We start from the raw sequence: 19,130 nt of genomic DNA, 5'->3' as shown, positions 1-19,130 counted from the left end.
TTTAAGATTCATAAGTTGAAACCTTAAGATTCAAGCTAGGGAACTTCAAAATTAACTGTATGCTATAGTTTTGTTTTGTTTTTAATTATTGTTATATATATATTTGAAACGTTGTATTAAATGGGTACTTTGAAATTACAGGTACAAGAGTTACCAAAAAGCTGTAGATTGGTCTAAGATGAAGAAGCCAATTTACTTAAGCAAATTAGGTGACAATTTTGCAGAATGGTCAGCAACTTGGGCAGGTTATCTTATAACAAAGGTAAGATAATAAGTCTGCTTTTTAAGTTGTTATATACAACAACCTAACTTCAGTTTCTGAAAGTAAGGGATGGATGAGGGGGATATGCTTTTTCTCTGGAGGCTTGTTATAGTGCATAGTACAGACTTCTTGCATCTTTAAGGTTACTCTGCACTTTCCCTGACCCAGCATTGTTTCTTCTTAGCTAGACTTGGCAGATTGTGCCAAAGCCAAAAGTCTAGGAAGTTTGCCTTTGTCCAAACAATGTTGTACAGTTGAAAGCACTTAAAGCGTTGCTGTAAATTACCTAAAATGCTTATGGAAATCCTCAAGTTACCTTCTCAGTTTCTGAAATATTTCTTTCATGTCCCCATATATCCACAGTCCCAGCACATAGAAAGAGAGAGACAAATACTTTTTTCTGTTCCTTTTGCCTTTCCTGCATTTAAGTGACCCACTGAAAATTTCATTTCTAAATCAACCACTCTAGAAAGTGACTTTGATTACATTAGCTCAGTAGGTGTGGTTGCTTCTTTCTATTTCAGATAAAGATGAATTGATTGTCTTTATAACTTCCTAATTTTTTCATGTTTTTAAGTGCAGGATAGAGGCTTAAAGAAGTAGTAGACTCTCAGCCTTTTTTTTTTTTTTTTTCTAATGGCCACTGCAAGTTCACAGTGGTGTGGAAAACAGAATTGCAATGTGTAAGCAGTGTTTGCCTGTCTTTTTGTGGTATCAGCAATTCATACACATAATAAAAGCTACCATCTGGCATCCATGTTGCAGGTTTAAGTTTGATGAATTTTCTGTAGGAGACAAGTACCTTAAATTCTGTTCCATCAAATACTTTTGTAATTGTCAAGAATAGACACCTGTTAAGTATTTGAGTATTTGTAATGATGCTTCTGCTGGAAGTATTTTCTTGTAGGTGCGACATGATCTTGCCAGAAAAGTTTTTGATTGCTGCAGTATTATGATGAAAAATGACTATAAAGTGACAATTTATCTGCTTCCACACATCCTTGTCTATGTCTTGTTGGGGTGCAGCCAAGAGGATCAACAAGAGGTAAGATGTATGAATTCTTCACAGCAACATTCCAGAGCTGTTCTTCCTAAGAAGCTGTTCAGCTCTGCAGAACTACTGTAGACCTACGTGAACAAATTGTAGTTGTTAAGCAGTCTCCTCTTTCCATACCCCACTACATTTTCAGCCAGGTTTTTTAAATAAATTTGTACAAGTTTGTGTTCAGTTGCTTTTCTGTGGATTTATATTTCTTGAAGTTATTTCAGCAGCGCCTAGAAGTAGAGATACTATGTTGTTAAGTAGGATTGCGGTAATATTAGGAGATACAGTTGCACAAAGAGGAAGAAGGGGCAAAAACTAAGGAATAAATTGAACTTGTATACTTCTGAGAATACAGACCCATAATTTTTTCTTTCCCTTGCACACACTTATGATTCAAGTAGAAAAACCTGTTCAGATACAACACTCCTGCAGAGCAGGGGCAGGAGGGAGAAGCATCATCCAGGAATTAATCTTTCCTTTAGTTTGCTTTAGCAGAAGTTGAAGAGACTGAAAAATACAGGTTACATTCTATTAATTTGAAGTTTCACAGTTAAAATACCAGTGTTGAAACATTCTGGATGTGTAGAAGGAGGTTGTTCGGGGTAATGGTTCTTCTGTGAAGGAGTGCATCCACAATAAGCGTCTGTTATGTATTTTATCTCCTGTTGACTAAAATGAACAGGAAGCAGGTCTTTTCAGCATTGTATGTACTTCAATGTAGGCAAAACTCAAATCTGTAGTCTCGTAGCCAGTAGTGAACTTGACTCTATCAAACTTGGAAGTGCTGTGTGCAGCAGCATTCATTGTGTATTGAATTGCAAAATTTCAGAAATTGTGATTTTTATTTTTTTTTCCCCCCTGAATCCAAGGATGCGCTTTTCAAAGGTTTTCTTGCTGCACAGTCTTCTGATGATGACTTGTACTTGGTTTGTCCTTTCTTCCTGTTAAGATCACCAGACAAAGAAGGCTTATAAATAAAGACCAATTTATTAATGTATGCGCTTAAAATATCTACTATCTTCATTTTTAATGTTAATTTGTTAATTATGTTAATATGTGCTGTTTTCTACTCTGTTGGTGCCTGTATGGTACTTCTGTTTTTCATCAAATTAATGTTTGTGTAGGTTTACATGGAGATTATGGCTGTTCTGAAACATGATGACCAGTGTATTAGGAGACTTCAAGACAGTGCATCTGATCTAAGCCAACTGAGCACGCAGACAGTGTTCTCCATGCTCGATCATCTAACTCAGTGGGCTAGACATAAGTTTCAAATGCATATTGCTGAGAAAAATCCTAGCAAGTCTTGCAAAGACAGAGGTGATCTAAAAAGTAAGTGATGCTTACTTTATTTCAAGTGATGTTTGCATTCTTCGAATAAGTTTTTTAATGTGCCACTTCACATTATGACCATGTAAGAATGCAATATTACTGTAATTCTGCTTTACGATTATATAATATAGTCTGCTTTACGATTTTTTACTATCATATTGTGATTTCCACCTCCCTCACCCAATTCATTGTTTTGAGTGTATATTTTAAGAAATAGATTCAAAATTTTAAAATTCAATGTTAATTTTTTTGGTAGATCTCTAAAAGCTTATTTTAATTTATTTGATGGTGTCTTGCAATATGTAGGAAGTTCAGCAATATTAATGATTTACTGTTGACAGAAGTGAAAAATATGATATTAGGCTAATTAGTTTTTCTCATTAAATTGTGAATTACTTGAATTCTAATGCATAGGGGTATTTCTTACAAATGAAACCTCAATAATGGACTTTTAAAATTGGTTTTATTCCATAGCATCAAGTGAGGACTGCGGAGAATATCAAAATGTGACACGCTTTTTAGACCTTATACCTCAAGATACGTTAGCTGTGGCTTCATTTCGCTCTAAGGCTTACACAAGGGCTGTGATGCACTTTGAATCATTCATCATAGAGAAAAAACAAAATATTCAGGAGCATCTTGGATTTCTTCAGGTTCTGCAGTTCTTATGGTTTTTGTTTCATTTATTTTAAAATGACATTAAATATAGATGAGTAAAGCTCTGTCAGATTATTCTTTGAGATGGTATGATGTGTATTGTTATTATAGTATAAGATGATGACTACTGCAGTATACTAAACAAAAGAAGGGCTCAACTTCGGAAGTAGCCTATCAAAACTGATGTTTATGATGAAATCTTAAAGTCAAAAATTCCTACAGAGTAATTTGCTCTGTGTTTTCACAATACGTGTGATTCTGAACATATTATATGTAAAGTATCTTCTTGCTGTAACAAAGTTGTTTTCAATGTTCACTTTAAACTCTTTTTGAACAAAGAAATTGTATGCTGCTATGCATGAGCCAGATGGAGTAGCTGGGGTGAGTGCAATTCGGAAAGCAGAACCATCTCTCAAAGAACAAATCCTTGAACATGAAAGTATTGGCTTGTTAAGGGATGCTACAGCCTGTTATGATAGGGCTATCCAGCTGGAACCTGATCAGGTAAATATATATTTAATCTATTAATTATCATATAATTAAGTAATACAAACAAATACAAAAATACCTCTTTAGAATATCTAAAATAATTAAGTAAAATATGAACATAAGAATTTTCAATGACATTTGCTGGATAATGTATTGCTATTGGAAGTGTCTTAACAACTGAAACAAATCTGTGGTTGGGTCCATACTGTAATTTGCTGTCTTGGGATAATAGTTGATGGATGCTTATGTCCAGGTTGTTTGTCTTGGGTTTTTTGTTTGTTTGTTTGTTTTCTTTCTTCCTATTTCCAGATTATTCATTACCATGGTGTAGTGAAGTCCATGTTAGGCCTTGGTCAGTTATCTACTGTCATTACTCAGGTGAATGGAGTACTTGTGAACAGGTATGATAAGCATTTAATAATATGTTTATCAGAGTAGTATAAAGTCTTTGTGTTATACATATGTATCAGTAGTCACTTCTTGTGCATTATCAAGCATATCCAGCTAGTAGTGTAAAGCTAGAAAACTTTAAGTACTTCATCTAGAAGTTTATTATTTCAAGGCATCCGAGGCATTAGTCCTTTTATCTGTGCTGTGTGCAGTGTTGAGATGTACTTTAAAGAACAGAATCCTTTATTCACCATCATTGTACATGTTGCTTGTTCTGAAGCTATTCCATAGTCTAGTAGGAGAAATGGATTGGAAGGTAATTTTTAAAATGTGCCATAGAAGTTAAAGACACTATGTGGAAATTGAATTTAGGGGGTTGAAGTTGTATAGTTATTTTTTCATCAGTGCATATCCTTTGGTTTTATTGTATTTTGTTAAAAGTAAGTTTACCTTACTTTTCAAACAAAATGGAGTTTCATATAAAAAAATATTTGTTAATAAAACGTGGAAGTAACATATTGGAGGGAAAAATATAAGCAAGTTCAGCACAGTTTTATTTCTTTTGTTTTCTTCTAATAGGTCTGAGTGGATTTCTGAATTGAACACATACAGAGTTGAAGCAGCCTGGAAACTGTCACGGTGGGATTTACTGGAAAATTATTTAGCTTCAGGTAAGTTTTATCAAAATAAGAACACTCTTTTGCATTCCTGAAAAAATGTATGTTTTAGTCTAATCTTTAATCAAGGGGCAGTGATTGTAATTTTATATTTGTGAGTTTTAATGGGGGAGCTTTGTTCCTGACAGTCTTCTAGATTTTGTGAATGCATTTGACTGTGAGCTGTATAGTCCATGAGTAGAAACCTATAGTGAGTATGACACCAAATTTTTTAGGGAGCTGTTTTAGTTTGTGGGGTGGAAATTCATTTAATTAGTTCTGAGAAAAACTCATGCAGAGGAATTTCCAGTAGCATGTTAATACAAATTAGTATGTTCAGATTAAACTGCCGAAGAAAGAGCTTTGAGAGTTTGAGAGGCTTTTTTTTTTTTTTTTTTTGCTTTCCTCTCCCAAAGATGTGAAGTCCACAACTTGGAGTGTCAGACTGGGACATTTACTATTATCAGCCAAGAAGAAAAACAAAGCAGCTTTTTACGAAACACTCAAGATTGTTCGAGCAGAACAGATTGTGCCCCTTTCAGCAGCAAGCTTTGAAAGAGGATCCTATCAGCGAGGATATGAACACATTATCAGGTTTCTGATTTCCATTTATCACTATTTTCACATATTTTCACTATTTTATCACATATTTTTATGACATAAGTGTACAGCAAGAATTTTCAGTTTCCGTGGTAAATAATACTGATACATACTTACTGTCATTCTTTTGCATACTCAGCGACATGGAAACATTTGATTAATTCGGTATTTATTCTTTTTTTTGTCCCTGGAAAAAGTATTCACAAAGTCTTTTGGCTATAGTCTTTAAAAAAATGAACAATCAATTTTATGTAACCATCAGGTAATAAGAAATCAACGATTCAATTGCATGCCTAAAGTAGTATATACAGGCCAGTAGCTCCAGTAACTTAAATCCGTTAACATAAGACTATTGGTTTTTGCCTGAAAAACCATTGCCTGAAAAACCAATGCCTGAAAAAGCATTTTCTTCTTCTGTCAGCAAAGAACAGTAAGAACTGAAAGCCCACCCCTTTTAAGTGTTTTTTCTTTTTTAATCAGTTTTGAAGTAGCCTTTTTTATTAAAATATTTATTATATTTTTATTAAAAATAATAGGTCCTCTACACTGTAAATGCACCTTTATGGCAAGACCTTGTTAATATATGTATTTCTCACACTTGTTTGATTTAGCCATTGATCTTTGCTATTTAGAAACTTTCACACAGTCACTGTTTCTCAATCATATGTTCACACCGTATTTAGACTGCTGATGAGAAGTTTACATGCTCTCAGCTTTGCAGCTTTACAGCTAATAACAGTATATGTGATAAGTGGAGAAACTTTATTGTAAACAAGGTGTTTAGGTATCAGTACATTGCATCCAAAATGGTATTCATAGAAAATACCAGACTTCTCCAAGAATTTTTTTTGCTAAAAATAATGGATAGAAATACTGTCTTTGTAACAATTGACTTCCTCTCCAGGTAACCTTTATCATCTTGTGTTCAGTAGCTTAGTAGGGGAATAGTGAGAAAATAATTAGTCAGTTAACAACAACTTGTTTTTGTGTGTTTGAGTTTTGGTGCATTTTTGCTTTTAAAAGAAGTCTTCCTATTTGAAGTTATTTTTATATGGATAGCTTTCAGAAAGAAAATGGCAAAAAGCTATCTGAAAGTTGCACGTGTGTGCAAACACATATGAAACAGCAAGCAATTTTCAACAGTTTTTGTTTTTATTCTTCTATAATAGGTTGCACATGCTGTGTGAGTTGGAACATAGTATTGGACCAATGTTTCAGCAACCAGATGGCAACCACAGTAGAGACTCCCTGAATTGGTGCGCTCGTATTGAAATGACACAGAACTCATACAGAGCAAAAGAACCTATTTTAGCACTGAGAAGGGCTTTGCTTAGTCTCAGTAAAAGGTGAGAACATGACTATTTCTTGTCTTTCTGTGTTGTATTCTCAGTCACACTGTGGCTTTTCATACATGTCAGAACAGAGAAGATAAAACTTGTGGGAATTTGTTATAGACAAAAGCAGACCTCTGCAATATTGTTTACATTCAAAATGTAAGGAAGAAGTGTTGTGCATAGGAAAGATAAGGAAAAAACAGGATAGAGTATTTCATTTAAACAAAAAAAAGCAAAATGTGTTAAAAACAATTTTAAACAATTGCTGTGTTGTGCATGGCTTAATGAGAAATTCTGCGGGTTTCAGAATGTTGTGATATTTTTAAGATGTGACTGAAATTGTTTTCTGCAAAACTTTCTGCAGCCAGGATTACAGTGAGCTTGTTGGTCAGTGTTGGCTCCAGAGTGCTAGAGTTGCAAGAAAAGCTGGTCATCACCAGACTGCATATAATGCTCTCCTGAATGCTGGGGAATCTACACTCTCGGAACTTTATATAGAAAGAGCAAAGTGGCTGTGGTCCAAGGTAAACAAAATCAAAACTGAATTTACTTTCTTACATGCAAGAAAACAATCCTTAGTCTTCAAGGGGGAAAAAAAAGGCACATAATCATTGTGTCACACAAAATACATCAGCTGGGATTGTCGATACATTCTGATTGCAGTTGAGAAACAGTAAGTTTTTGCATCCAGCTGCTGGTCAGGCCTTTTCTATATCCACTGACTTTTCTGGCAATAGGTACGAAAGTGGTGGATTACCTGCTTCTATTGAAGCAGCCTAGAGTAATTTAGTTGTAGTAGTAGGACTTTCTTTAATTTGTTTCCTTTTAACTAGTTAGAACTAGGAAGCAATCAGTATAATTATTGAGCTAGATCTAATGTGACAATTATGCTGAGATAAGGGAATATAAGAAGCATCTGAAAACAACATCTCATGACCACAGGCAGAATGGTCTAGAACACTCAGAAACATAACTTTACCTTTGTAACAACTGTAAGCTGTTTTACATTTATTTAAACTATATAAAACATTTTCATCTTTCCATTAGGCTGATGTTCACCAAGCACTTATTGTTCTCCAGAAGGGGGTTGAGTTGTGTTTCTCTGAGAACAAAGCACCATGTAATACCAAAAATCAGCTCATCCATGGTCGGGCAATGCTGCTAGTGGGCAGATTTATGGAAGAAACTGCTAACTTTGAAAGCAATGCAGTTATGAAAAAGTATAAGGTAATCCAGTATGCTGGTACTAACAAGACTAGTTTTTAAAAATAGATTCTTAAGAAAAACAGCATTATGCTCTTGATAATGTCAACCAAGCATAGCGTCACTGGGATTGAATGGTATATCAACGTGATTCTTCTTGTAAAGATTTAACTATCTAAGTTAATTTTAAAATAACACACAAATTCAGGGAAATCTACAATTCCCAGGTATGGGAGCTAAGGATACCTAATGTGACAGCTGAAGTCCAAAAAAAAAAACAACCAGGGGTGTATGGATTTTTTTCTTCTGATATACAAATCAGCATTCCTCACTAAATGCAGGGTACTCTAAAAAGACAGTGTTAAAATCTTCAGTGTTACTTCTCTCTGGTAATGAGTTACAACTCTGCTTCAAATATGTTTCAAACCTCTTAAGAACTAGGAAGGAGGCAATTGGTACATTTAAAGAATTGGTACATTTAAAGAATACAGCAATAGTAGATCTATTGATATTGATATTGATCTATTGATAGTCTTCTTTAAATTTAATGTCTCCCGTTCAATTTTTGACGTTTGATACTATTGCTATTTCCTGTTACCTTACCAATTAAAACACTACTGTAACGGTTATTTAGAGAGAAGTCTAACAGCTCTATCAAATCAAATGAATGTTGGAATAATGAAAACTGATGCAATTTCATTGAACTGTATAAAAACACTAATGCTTAGCATTTTCTACTGTCAAAATACTGGATTTGGAAGCAAACCAGTGTTACATATTGGATGTGTCATTTGCAAAGTTATTTCTTTTCTAATATATGCTGTACAATTTCGCTGCTTCACTTTTCCAAAAACTTAAGGAAACACAGTATTTAGATGACCAGGAACTTGATTATAATATTTTTAATGAAGCTATAATCTTAGTTGAGGAATCCTATATCATTCTGTCTTAAATTCTATTTCTGTCTCCAAGCCTAAAAGAAACTTTAAGAGCAGACTTCCAGTTTACGCAAGACTTTATCTTGGGGCAAAATTATAATTTTGGAGTCACAATTAATACTTTTCTGTACATATGTTGCACAACATAGCTAATACAAGATTCTTTGTTTCTTGTGATTTTTTTCTCCAATCTTACAGTCCTCTGACAAAGTAATTGTATATTTCTGTTACAGGATGTTACAAATTTCTTGCCAGAATGGGAAGATGGACATTTTTATCTTGCTAAATACTATGATAAATTAATGCCAATGGTAACTGATAACAAGATGGAAAAACAGGGAGATCTGATTAGATACATAGTTCATCATTTTGGAAGGTTAGAATCCACGGGAACTTTGTGTGGTTAATACAGGAAAATGACTGTTATGACAAAACGGCGTTTTATGGGAATACTTTGTCTTTCAGCAATTCAGACTGACTCAATTTTTTATGCAGTATAGTGGAACAAAGTAATGCACACTTAATAACTAATTGATTTTACTTCTTCCTTCTGTAAAAGTAATTGTTGTCCTTAGTATGTAAGACGGTAAGCTAACTATTCATCTGCAATTTTGATTAATGTAAAACAGAACCCTAGCTATTAGTAAGCTTTTAGTTGTTGCAGATGCGTTAAAACACTGAACATAAATTTCTAGTACAGAATGGCATGTGAAACGAGTAAGAATATAACTGTAAAGTAAGTTCCTAATGCTTCTAATACATATCACTAACATGCTGTGATTTCAACATGTAATTATAGGTCTCTACAATATGGAAACCAATTCATCTATCAGTCAATGCCAAGAATGCTTTCTTTATGGCTGGACTTTGGAGCAAAAGCATATGAATGTGATAAAGGTAGAACACTTTTTTCCCATGCATATTCCATCTGTTTTGCTTTTGCATAGATGATTGAAAGAGCAGTGAAGTATTTTTACAGTTTTGTTTAGACTTACTGTCTGGGTTATGTAGAAACATGAAACAGTTGTGGTTTTCTTCTTGAAATTATGGAATGTTAATGTACAGGACAGTATTAATTAGTTTAAAATGCTCAAAACTTTTTTTTGGTTATGTAATGAGAAAGAATTCTTCCTCAGAATACTTAAGTCAATAAACAGATTTAGAGAAAATCTTTGTATTGTAACCAGTCACCATTTCTAAGCTGCCTTCTTATGAGCAATGTGTAGTGTTTCTGTATTCACTTGCTACAGTAAAGGATTAGGCTTTGGGGCTTTTTTCCCCAATTTGCCTTGGTTCCAATTGTTGAAGGTATTTTACCCAAGTTAAAATGGGGAAGAAAAGATTTCTGTAAGTAATGTCCAGGTATGTGAAACTACTACCATGGATGCATTTTGTTTGCAAATTTTTGACCAAATGAAAATTGCAAACATTTCCTGCAGGTCTGGAGTGAAGCAGACAGACAAGTGTGGCTCCTTGGTCTTACCCTGGTTCTGTACACATAGCTCGTAGGTCAGCTGAATGTGGTTGCAGTCACATCAGATGCATTTTTCTCTGATGATATTCATGCTTGATCCTCAGGTGCAAGGGTGGAGATGTGAGCAGGTGTTATCATTCCTTTTAAAGGCTTTCTTCATTTTCTCTCCACTATTTTTTTTTTTCCTTGGGTTAATACATGGAGTGTTTTATGGAGTGTTTTTCTTGTTTGGTGTCTTTCTTTTGTATTGTTATTTTTTGTTGTCATTCAACAGCATGCCATGGCATCACTTCAGCGGAATAGTAAATGTCTATAATACCAACTGTAACTATGTGCTCACAGGACAACGAGTAAAATCTGTGGTGATATCCCAACCTGAAATATCAGTTTTTCTGTGTGGTATTTAATTGGGTATAAATCTTTTTACTGCAGTTTCAAAATGGAATATTTTTAACAGTAGTTACTGATGAGCAAGTACATGCTTGCTTTTGTTATGCCCAAGTCTTGCTTCTGTTGTTTAAAATATTCTTCTCTACACAGACTTGTTTACAAATATTTCAAAGAGAAATATAAAAAAAAATGAGTTTTATGCCCTTACTTTAACATTTTGTATTCTTTTGAGGTGTGGTTTTGTTTTATTTTAAAGATATATGGAGAGCTTTTGCTATATTGTCTTTTCCACATTCTTGTTGTCTGTGCTAGTTTATTTTATTTCCAGTCATTCCTCCTGTAATGCTTGTTAGTGAAATTGCATATATATTTAAGTTACTGTACAATCTGGTAAAAAGAATTTTATAGTAGGGCTTTTTTTTGCTTCTTCCTTTGTGCTTTTTAGGCTAATGAAAATTAATAACAAAATGTGTTCGTGTAGGCTTGATGTAAATGACTTCACGTTTCAGGTGAAAAAAGTGACAGAGTGTTGTTGTTGTTTTTTTCAGTGAGTCGTTCTGAGCGTGTTCAAATGAAAAATGATTTGGCAAAAATAAATAAGGTGATTACAGAGCACACAAATCACCTGGCACCTTATCAGTTTCTGACAGCTTTTTCTCAGCTAATATCCCGAATCTGCCACTCTCATGATGAAGTCTTTGCTGTTTTGATGGTGATTGTTGCTAAGGTGTTTTTAGCCTACCCACAGCAAGCAATGTGGATGATGACTGCTGTCTCTAAGGTAGCCTGATATGTATAGCTATGCCTTTATTAAGTTTGTAAAACTGTTCTCATGAGAGAGAAATGTGAATGTAACCTATTTTACTTTATAAGAACAAATTGAGTGTTTTAATTGCTGCAGTAAAGCACTATGGATCAGGGTGTTATGCTGTCAAATCAGGTTTTATTGCAGCCAGAAGTTCATGTAATTACAGAAAAAAAATTGAATCAATAAGAATGCTAACATACATCCTGAGTTGTACAATATATTTGGGAAGGAAAGTTAAATGATTAAAAAAAAAAAAAAAAAAAAGCTGACGAATTAAGTAGTTACAGACAATAGATTTGGTTGTTTTAAAATTGTAATAATACTTCTAGTTTTATAATCAAATATTCAATCCTCTACCTCGACTAAAATTAACTAAATATATAGCTTACTCCTAAAACTGCCTGGTAATAGGATCATTTCAAAGCAATTTAGAAGGCATGGTGCATTCTATTTTTCAGGCTGTTGAAATAATTTTCAGAATACATTCCTATATTCTTGAATATTAGCCTTTATGCTGTGGATCTCCACAGAATGGTTTTAGAAAGGAACATGGACGCACACCCATGCATGCACGAACACATACACAGAGCACATCTGAGCACTTGTAAGTTTAAGCATGAGATTTCAGTTGGAGAACTTTGTTCTACAGGTATTAAATATTACAAGCAGTGAGTGGAGTAAATAATATTACTGTTATTAGTGGTATTTCTGTCCTTTTAGTAATCTTTAATCACTTGATTGTTTAATAAATTTTAACTTTGCTTATTTTTCAGTCCTCATACCCTATGCGTGTCAATAGATGCAAGGAAATTCTAAACAAAGCCATCAACATGAAGGAATCCTTGGGAAAATTTATTGGAGATGCAACACGCCTTACAGATAAACTGTTAGAACTATGCAACAAACCGGTACTTACAAAAATAAATTAATACATGTAAATAGGTTTACTTATAGATGTTTCATAAAAGTTTCTTCTAATAGCTTGCAGTAACCAGTTCATCACACTAGTGTAGTTTCTGTTAAATTGTAGTCACTTGTTTCCTAATAGAAATAACTTAAAAGTATAAAATAGTTATAAATGAACATGTTTTAAGTACATAAGAATACATTTCATACTGTGAGGGCTTACAATTATTTTACCCTTTATTGATATGTTTATCAATAATCAATCAAAATGTAATCAATATGTATATAGTTAGTGTGATTCTGTTCAGTAACTTTTACAGAGCTTAACTATAAAAATAGGTTGGTCACGAACATACAATCTTCACAATAGAGGTAAAATTAAATAAACTATTTAATTATCATGTATTTACATTCAGAGTGAAAAAGGTGTGCCATAAAGGTCATATATATTTTGTTTAGACCACACCCATTTCATGTGTAATTTCTCATTTTTCTGATAATCAAAAAACAGTTCATAAAGATCAATAATAGCAAAATAGCAGTATTCTGACTGTGCCTGTTTTTAATTTTTCAACAATTTTTTTTTAAGGTTGATGGAAACAGCTCAACGTTAAACATGAATATTCATTTCAAAACACTTAAGAGATTAGTAGAAGACCACACATTTAGTCAAATCCTCATTCCTTTGCAATCTGTTATGATACCAACTCTTCCTTCAATTCCTGGTTCACATACTAACCATGATCCTTTTCCTGGATGCTGGGCCTACATTGCAGGCTTTGATGATACGGTAAGCCTCTAATTGGCACCTAATTTAAATTTCATGTTAAATAAATGTGCTGCAGTTGGTCATCTTGGTTCCCTAGAAATCGAGGAAAGAGTAGGCTAACTTTGTAACTACGTTCATGGAAAATCAGTTGCTTCTGTCATAATAACTGAAAAGGATATAGCCTCCTGGTACTTAGATCATGTTTTGGCCTGAGACTAATATCCTGTAGCACCATGGAAGTGCTAATGTGACTGCTTAAATTGGTCATTTAATGGTAGATGTTTTATTTTTGTGTAATCTGATACAGGTGTTAATAAACCTTTTTTCTTTTTTCCTTAGGTGGAAATTCTCGCTTCACTTCAAAAGCCAAAAAAGATCAGCTTAAGAGGTTCAGATGGGAAATCTTATATTATGATGTGTAAACCTAAAGATGATCTAAGAAAAGACTGTCGGCTCATGGAATTCAATTCCCTTATTAACAAGGTTAGACAATCAGATATGTTGTACTTACTGACCAAAATATAAAACTAAAATAAAGCTAAACTATCTAATAATGAAGAAGGAAAAAAAGAGAGGTGGGGAAAGGGAACTTGGCAGCTAATCCTGAGTTAAATATTACTGGAGGAAAACGTAAACTGTCACCAAATATTTTATTTCATCTGAAATCAATACCAATTGATAATGTGTAACTCTTTACAGACTTTGGAAAACAATAAAACGTTTTACTAAAATCATTGCTTCTTCCAGCAGTAATATGCAGGAAATCTATTTACAGTAAATGACTTTCCTGCTGTTGTTTCTCATTTCCTGTTCAGAATTTTCTAATATTCCTAAAATTCTCATCTTAATTTACTATGGAAAAGAGATGAGCATTTTACTTGTATTTAATCTGCTGCAGATAGTGAAGCTCAGAATTTTAAATTCTAAATCATGTGGTTAGAATATAAATATGAATCATTTGTTATTTATACATTTTCATCCTATGTTATCTGTTAATCTGATGTCTACTTTGTTTTTGTCAATAGTGCTTAAGAAAAGATGCAGAGTCACGTAGGCGAGAACTCCATATTCGAACCTATGCAGTTATTCCATTAAATGATGAATGTGGCATAATTGAATGGGTGAACAATACCGCTGGCTTAAGAAATATCCTGATAAAGCTTTATAAGGAGAAAGGTAAAAAAAATAAAAATAAAAATAGAGAGAGAGAGAAAGAGACGTGCGGGGGGGGAGAGATATGGGAGAACAGAGAAAGAGAGAGAAGTTAAAGCCTTGGTCCCAGGTAACCTGCTGTAGGTGGCCCTGCTTGAGCATGAGGGTTGGACAGGATGACCTCCAGAGATCCCTTCCAACCTAAACCATTCTGTGATTCTTAGGTGTTGTGTTTTGTTTATTTTTAAAGGATTTGTAACTTTATTAGTAAATTATACAAACAGCAAGGAAGCAGACTAAATTCTAGGAAGATTCAATCATGTATCTTTAATTATCTGCAATATAGGATAATTCTTGTGTGTGGTATACCTTCACTCATAAATGGAAGAGAATTGTTGCTTGCAGTAAACAACTTGCTAATGAGAGAACTGATAGCATAATCATCTTAATACGTTCCCATGCTGCTGGTACTGCTGTTGAAATGATTCACATCATTCTATAAGAAAAAAAAAAAGTGCAGCACTGAATAATAGAAAAGGCTATGGACTTGAGATTTGATCAGTTGTTTTTCCTTTCTGTTCTGTTTGTGAAAGGTGTTGATGTACTTGGTCTGCTGTTTCAGTTAACATGATGGCTTTTTATTTACTTTCCAGCACCCTGACAACAGTATGATCTATGGGTTATTTTCCATTTAATCATTTAATTCATTGTTATGGAGATTTTTATCTTACCTAAAATATCATATTGAAATAGTAAGTATTAGGTTTTATGTTTGGGGATTTATTTTGCCTAATTGAGGAAGTCTCTTACAGGTATCTATATGACTGGAAAGGAACTACGTCAGCATATGCTTCCAAAGTCAGCACCGTTGTCTGAAAAGCTGAAAATGTTCAAAGAAGTCCTTCTGCCCCGGCATCCTCCTGTCTTTCATGAATGGTTTCTTAGGACATTCCCTGATCCTACTTCTTGGTGAGTGACCGAGATTGGGCTAGCTCAAGATTATCTACTTTATCTATTTCACTAAACATACTGTTGGAAAAAAGATAAACATACTGTTGAATCAACAATACCGTTGAATAAAGACAGACAAGGAGGTGATTTTGACTTATATATTTGATTCTTACTCCCACAGGTACAATAGTAGGTCAGCCTATTGTCGTTCTGTTGCAGTCATGTCAATGGTAGGTTACATACTTGGTCTAGGAGACCGTCATGGTGAAAATATCCTCTTTGATTCCTTGACTGGTGAATGTGTGCATGTGGATTTCAATTGTCTTTTCAATAAGGTGAGAAATGGCCCCTTGCTGAACTTGGTTTTTATTTTACATGCATGTAAGTTATAAAACCCTAATATCTTGTTTTGTTTTAACATATCTGTTGTGTTCTGTCTCTCACTTTTTCTTATTTATACCCAACAAAAAGGATGGGACATGTAAAGAATATGTGATTGTTTTGTGTACTGAACTAATGAAAGCCAGCTTTTTGATTATGCTGATATCAGATGAGCTTATGGATATGCTGAAGTAGCCCAAATTTTAGTGTTCTTATTTTATGACTCTCCTCTCTCCACTGCCACTTTTTAAGCAAAGCTGTAATTATTGCATGCAGAGTTCTATTGCTGTGAAGTTTGTGTGTTTCTAACACTCAGAACAAAAAAATCCTATGGTTCTGTAAAAATAAACAAGACAATTGTGGCCTGAGTGGGTTACGGAGTTTTAGTGTTTCTGGCAAAATATGCTTTTAGTGTGGCACATTTGCCATTTTTAATACAGATAACTGAGGTAGAGATAGTAATTGCTCCTGCTTCCATTTCAGTAAGAGTAAGTTGTCCTACATAGCCCTTAATTAAGAGGGGAAAAAAAAAAAAAAGTAGCTTTAAGCAAACCTGTGAATTATAAAAGATAGCATTTTGCTTCAGACTACAGATTTGTGTTATATATTTAGAACATATGTGTATTAACATAATTATATATTTAGAACATAAGTGTATTAATGCATGAAAGAAATTATTTGGACATGGTTATCCTTTATTCATGGTAATTTGCTTTTAATGGATAGGGCTGTGATCTGACCAAACATGTCTTCTCACTTTGGAATCTGCCACAGGAAATGACAGGGAAAAAAAAACCTAAAAAATAACTTAGAACACAACACAAATGTTACCTTTATGTTACTACTCTTTAAAATGCAGATGGCAAAACCTTTTTTTTTTTTCTTTTTTTTTTTTTTTAATCAATGTAAAGGGAGAAACTTTTGAAGTTCCCGAGATTGTTCCTTTTCGTCTCACTCATAACATGGTTCATGGAATGGGCCCAATGGGAACAGAAGGTCTCTTCCGAAGAGCTTGTGAAGTCACAATGAGGCTTATGCGTGATCAAAGGGAGCCTCTAATGAGGTACGGCAACTGTTTTTGCCATAAACTCTGAAAAAGCTCTCTGTAGTCTAAACATCTAAAACAGTAACTGCTAGTTGCAGCATATGGCTGTCATACAGCTCAGTCTTAACATAACATACAGTTCAATATAAACTAATAGAAATATTCAGCGCTAACTTCAGACTCAGTGCTTTGTTACTACTATAACTAGATAATGCTTATATATTAAAAATTAGTACACGTTCCTGAAGTTGCCTTTTTTCATTTATCATGTAGTTTTCTTGGTTCTTCCTGAGTTAAACGCATTTTTACCCTGGATTTTTCAGGTCCCAGGAGGTAGTCAGTGATCAATGTTCTAATATTTGGCTTAGGTACCCATCTTGTATAATAATTTCAAACCACTTTTCTGCATTCATTCTTTAGAGATCATGCAATGTTTTTCAGTGTACAGTGGGAATAAATTTTAGAATATGGTCACAGGTCTTTTCTGATATCTGATGGAACAGCAAAAATGGGACTTGCAAGTCCCCAAGTGAATTGTCACAACTGCTTTGATCAGCTGTAAAGATCATATTATCTCTTTGACAAGGTTTACTGTTTCCATGTTTCAGCTGACAAAGGAATTGGAAATTCCTTTCCAATTTATTTCAGGCAGTCATTTAGGACTACATAAGTAGCAGTTGCAAGTGATAGTGTCTAACAAAATATTTCATCAAAAGTAAGTGGGCAGTTATCTTCACAGAAACGTTGGGAAAGGCAGTTAATTTGCAACTAATGAGTGGCTGTGAACCACAGTAACTTCAGCTGATGATCTGAACTCCAGAAAGAACTTACGTCCACAGCAGAATTGCTTTGGTCTGATTAATTTCACAAGAAAACAAAACTGAATAGGAACGCTTGAATTATTCAAATAATTGCATAAAATGACAAGTTGAAGGTTTATGATGCAAGTCTTAATATATTACTGTATAACTAATAGCTTTCTCTTAAGGCAAAAACAATGAATAAATTGCTCACCCTCAGAGATTTTTAAGTCTTAAAGGGGAATAAAAGATCTAAGACCTACATCTTTAAATAAAAAGTTCAAACGGAAGAGTATTTAAAGATCTACAAAGACTAGATAATAAAAGCTTTTTTTAAATTGTCTTAGGAATATCTTGCCTATCTAGTATTTTAGTTACAGAACTTGGTGTAGAATAATACAGATCATTTGATAAAATACATAACAACAAATTGTTTTGTTTCGAAGTCACTTAAAGCATTAGTCTTTATGAAATTACTAATAGCAGTGACATGGAGAGAGATGAAAAGGAAAAAGATGCTTGTTTTTCGTGTTAAAGCTTTTTTCCCCTCATTTCAGAATATGAAAGTTAAAAGGCTAAGAGCAATATTTTGGTTTTGCGGGTATAAAAAGTCTTGTTTTGAAAACTATATGTGTTGGTCAAAATCAATTAGAGAAAATGCGTATTTTATCTTTTCTTCTTTTTTCTCTTTAATGCATTTATTTAGTGTCTTAAAGACTTTTCTCCATGATCCTCTTGTGGAGTGGAGTAAGCCTGTCAAAGGGAACACAAAAGCACAGGTGAACGAAACTGGAGAAGTTGTCAATGAAAAGGTTAGTTCAAAACAAGCATAGCTTAAGGTATTGAAATGGCACGCATCCATTATGGTTGCAAGTTGCATATTTTCTAATTGAAATCTTAAGTTTCTTATTTTTCTGTTTCCTTGATTTGAAAATCACTCTGGTTGTTTCCTCTGGATTATCTCAATGCTAGTCTCTTTATATCCTTTTTAAGGATAACTATTATTTTTATTGATAGAAAATATCATTTATCTGCTCAAGAATCAAGCAAAACACAATCCGTAATTTTGTCATTAGTATTACCAAATCTTGGACAACATCAACAGAAAACAGAATAGGAAAGGCTCCTGCTTTTTCTTTCTGTAAAATTCTTGCATGCTTGTCCAGAGTAACAGTGATAGTAACACTTGGAAAGGACTCCAGATGTCCTTTCCAGGCATACTTGGTGCTTTTCATGAGTGGACATTTATACAACAAGGCACTTATTTATTCAATAATATGAATGGGGTACTTGGAAAATATTAATATTAATTACTGTTTCTTTCATAGTTGCTGCCAAATACCGTATTTTTTATACAAACTATAGCTTGTACAAGCTGTAGTATTTATTCTCTTTCCCTTCTTTAAAACGTCTGATTTGTCTGATTTTTTTGGTTTTAAAAGGAATGTTTTAAAAGACTAAATGTGTAATAGCAGATAAAACATATGAAGCACTGACAAACAGGGCAACTAAGATAAAAACAAAATACTGTACTGAAGCTATATTCCT

The 19,130-nt window shown here is 33.7% G+C and overlaps 1 protein-coding gene across 2 annotated transcripts in view; it reads left to right on the top strand.

Moving 5' to 3' along the window:
- Positions 1 to 19,130, top strand: part of ATR (ATR serine/threonine kinase) — a 41,532-nt gene that overhangs the window by 20,950 nt on the left and 1,452 nt on the right. For both annotated transcript variants that reach the window (XM_027464294.3, XM_038183415.2), the window contains 22 exons: positions 142 to 262; positions 1,170 to 1,307; positions 2,432 to 2,639; positions 3,114 to 3,292; positions 3,636 to 3,800; positions 4,095 to 4,186; positions 4,755 to 4,846; positions 5,248 to 5,425; positions 6,601 to 6,777; positions 7,130 to 7,289; positions 7,813 to 7,992; positions 9,140 to 9,282; positions 9,706 to 9,803; positions 11,319 to 11,551; positions 12,352 to 12,486; positions 13,074 to 13,274; positions 13,593 to 13,736; positions 14,279 to 14,429; positions 15,218 to 15,374; positions 15,538 to 15,691; positions 16,649 to 16,800; positions 18,289 to 18,394. In XM_027464294.3, coding sequence (XP_027320095.2) covers positions 142 to 262; positions 1,170 to 1,307; positions 2,432 to 2,639; positions 3,114 to 3,292; positions 3,636 to 3,800; positions 4,095 to 4,186; positions 4,755 to 4,846; positions 5,248 to 5,425; positions 6,601 to 6,777; positions 7,130 to 7,289; positions 7,813 to 7,992; positions 9,140 to 9,282; positions 9,706 to 9,803; positions 11,319 to 11,551; positions 12,352 to 12,486; positions 13,074 to 13,274; positions 13,593 to 13,736; positions 14,279 to 14,429; positions 15,218 to 15,374; positions 15,538 to 15,691; positions 16,649 to 16,800; positions 18,289 to 18,394 — 3,364 coding nt within the window. The remainder of the gene's footprint in view (positions 1 to 141; positions 263 to 1,169; positions 1,308 to 2,431; positions 2,640 to 3,113; positions 3,293 to 3,635; positions 3,801 to 4,094; positions 4,187 to 4,754; positions 4,847 to 5,247; positions 5,426 to 6,600; positions 6,778 to 7,129; positions 7,290 to 7,812; positions 7,993 to 9,139; positions 9,283 to 9,705; positions 9,804 to 11,318; positions 11,552 to 12,351; positions 12,487 to 13,073; positions 13,275 to 13,592; positions 13,737 to 14,278; positions 14,430 to 15,217; positions 15,375 to 15,537; positions 15,692 to 16,648; positions 16,801 to 18,288; positions 18,395 to 19,130) is intronic.

The sequence above is a fragment of the Anas platyrhynchos genome, chromosome 9, assembly GCF_047663525.1.
Source record: "Anas platyrhynchos isolate ZD024472 breed Pekin duck chromosome 9, IASCAAS_PekinDuck_T2T, whole genome shotgun sequence".
Classification (NCBI taxonomy): Eukaryota; Metazoa; Chordata; class Aves; order Anseriformes; family Anatidae; genus Anas; species Anas platyrhynchos.
Note: the sequence above shows the minus strand (reverse complement) of the source record. Positions and strands in the feature narration are given on the sequence as shown.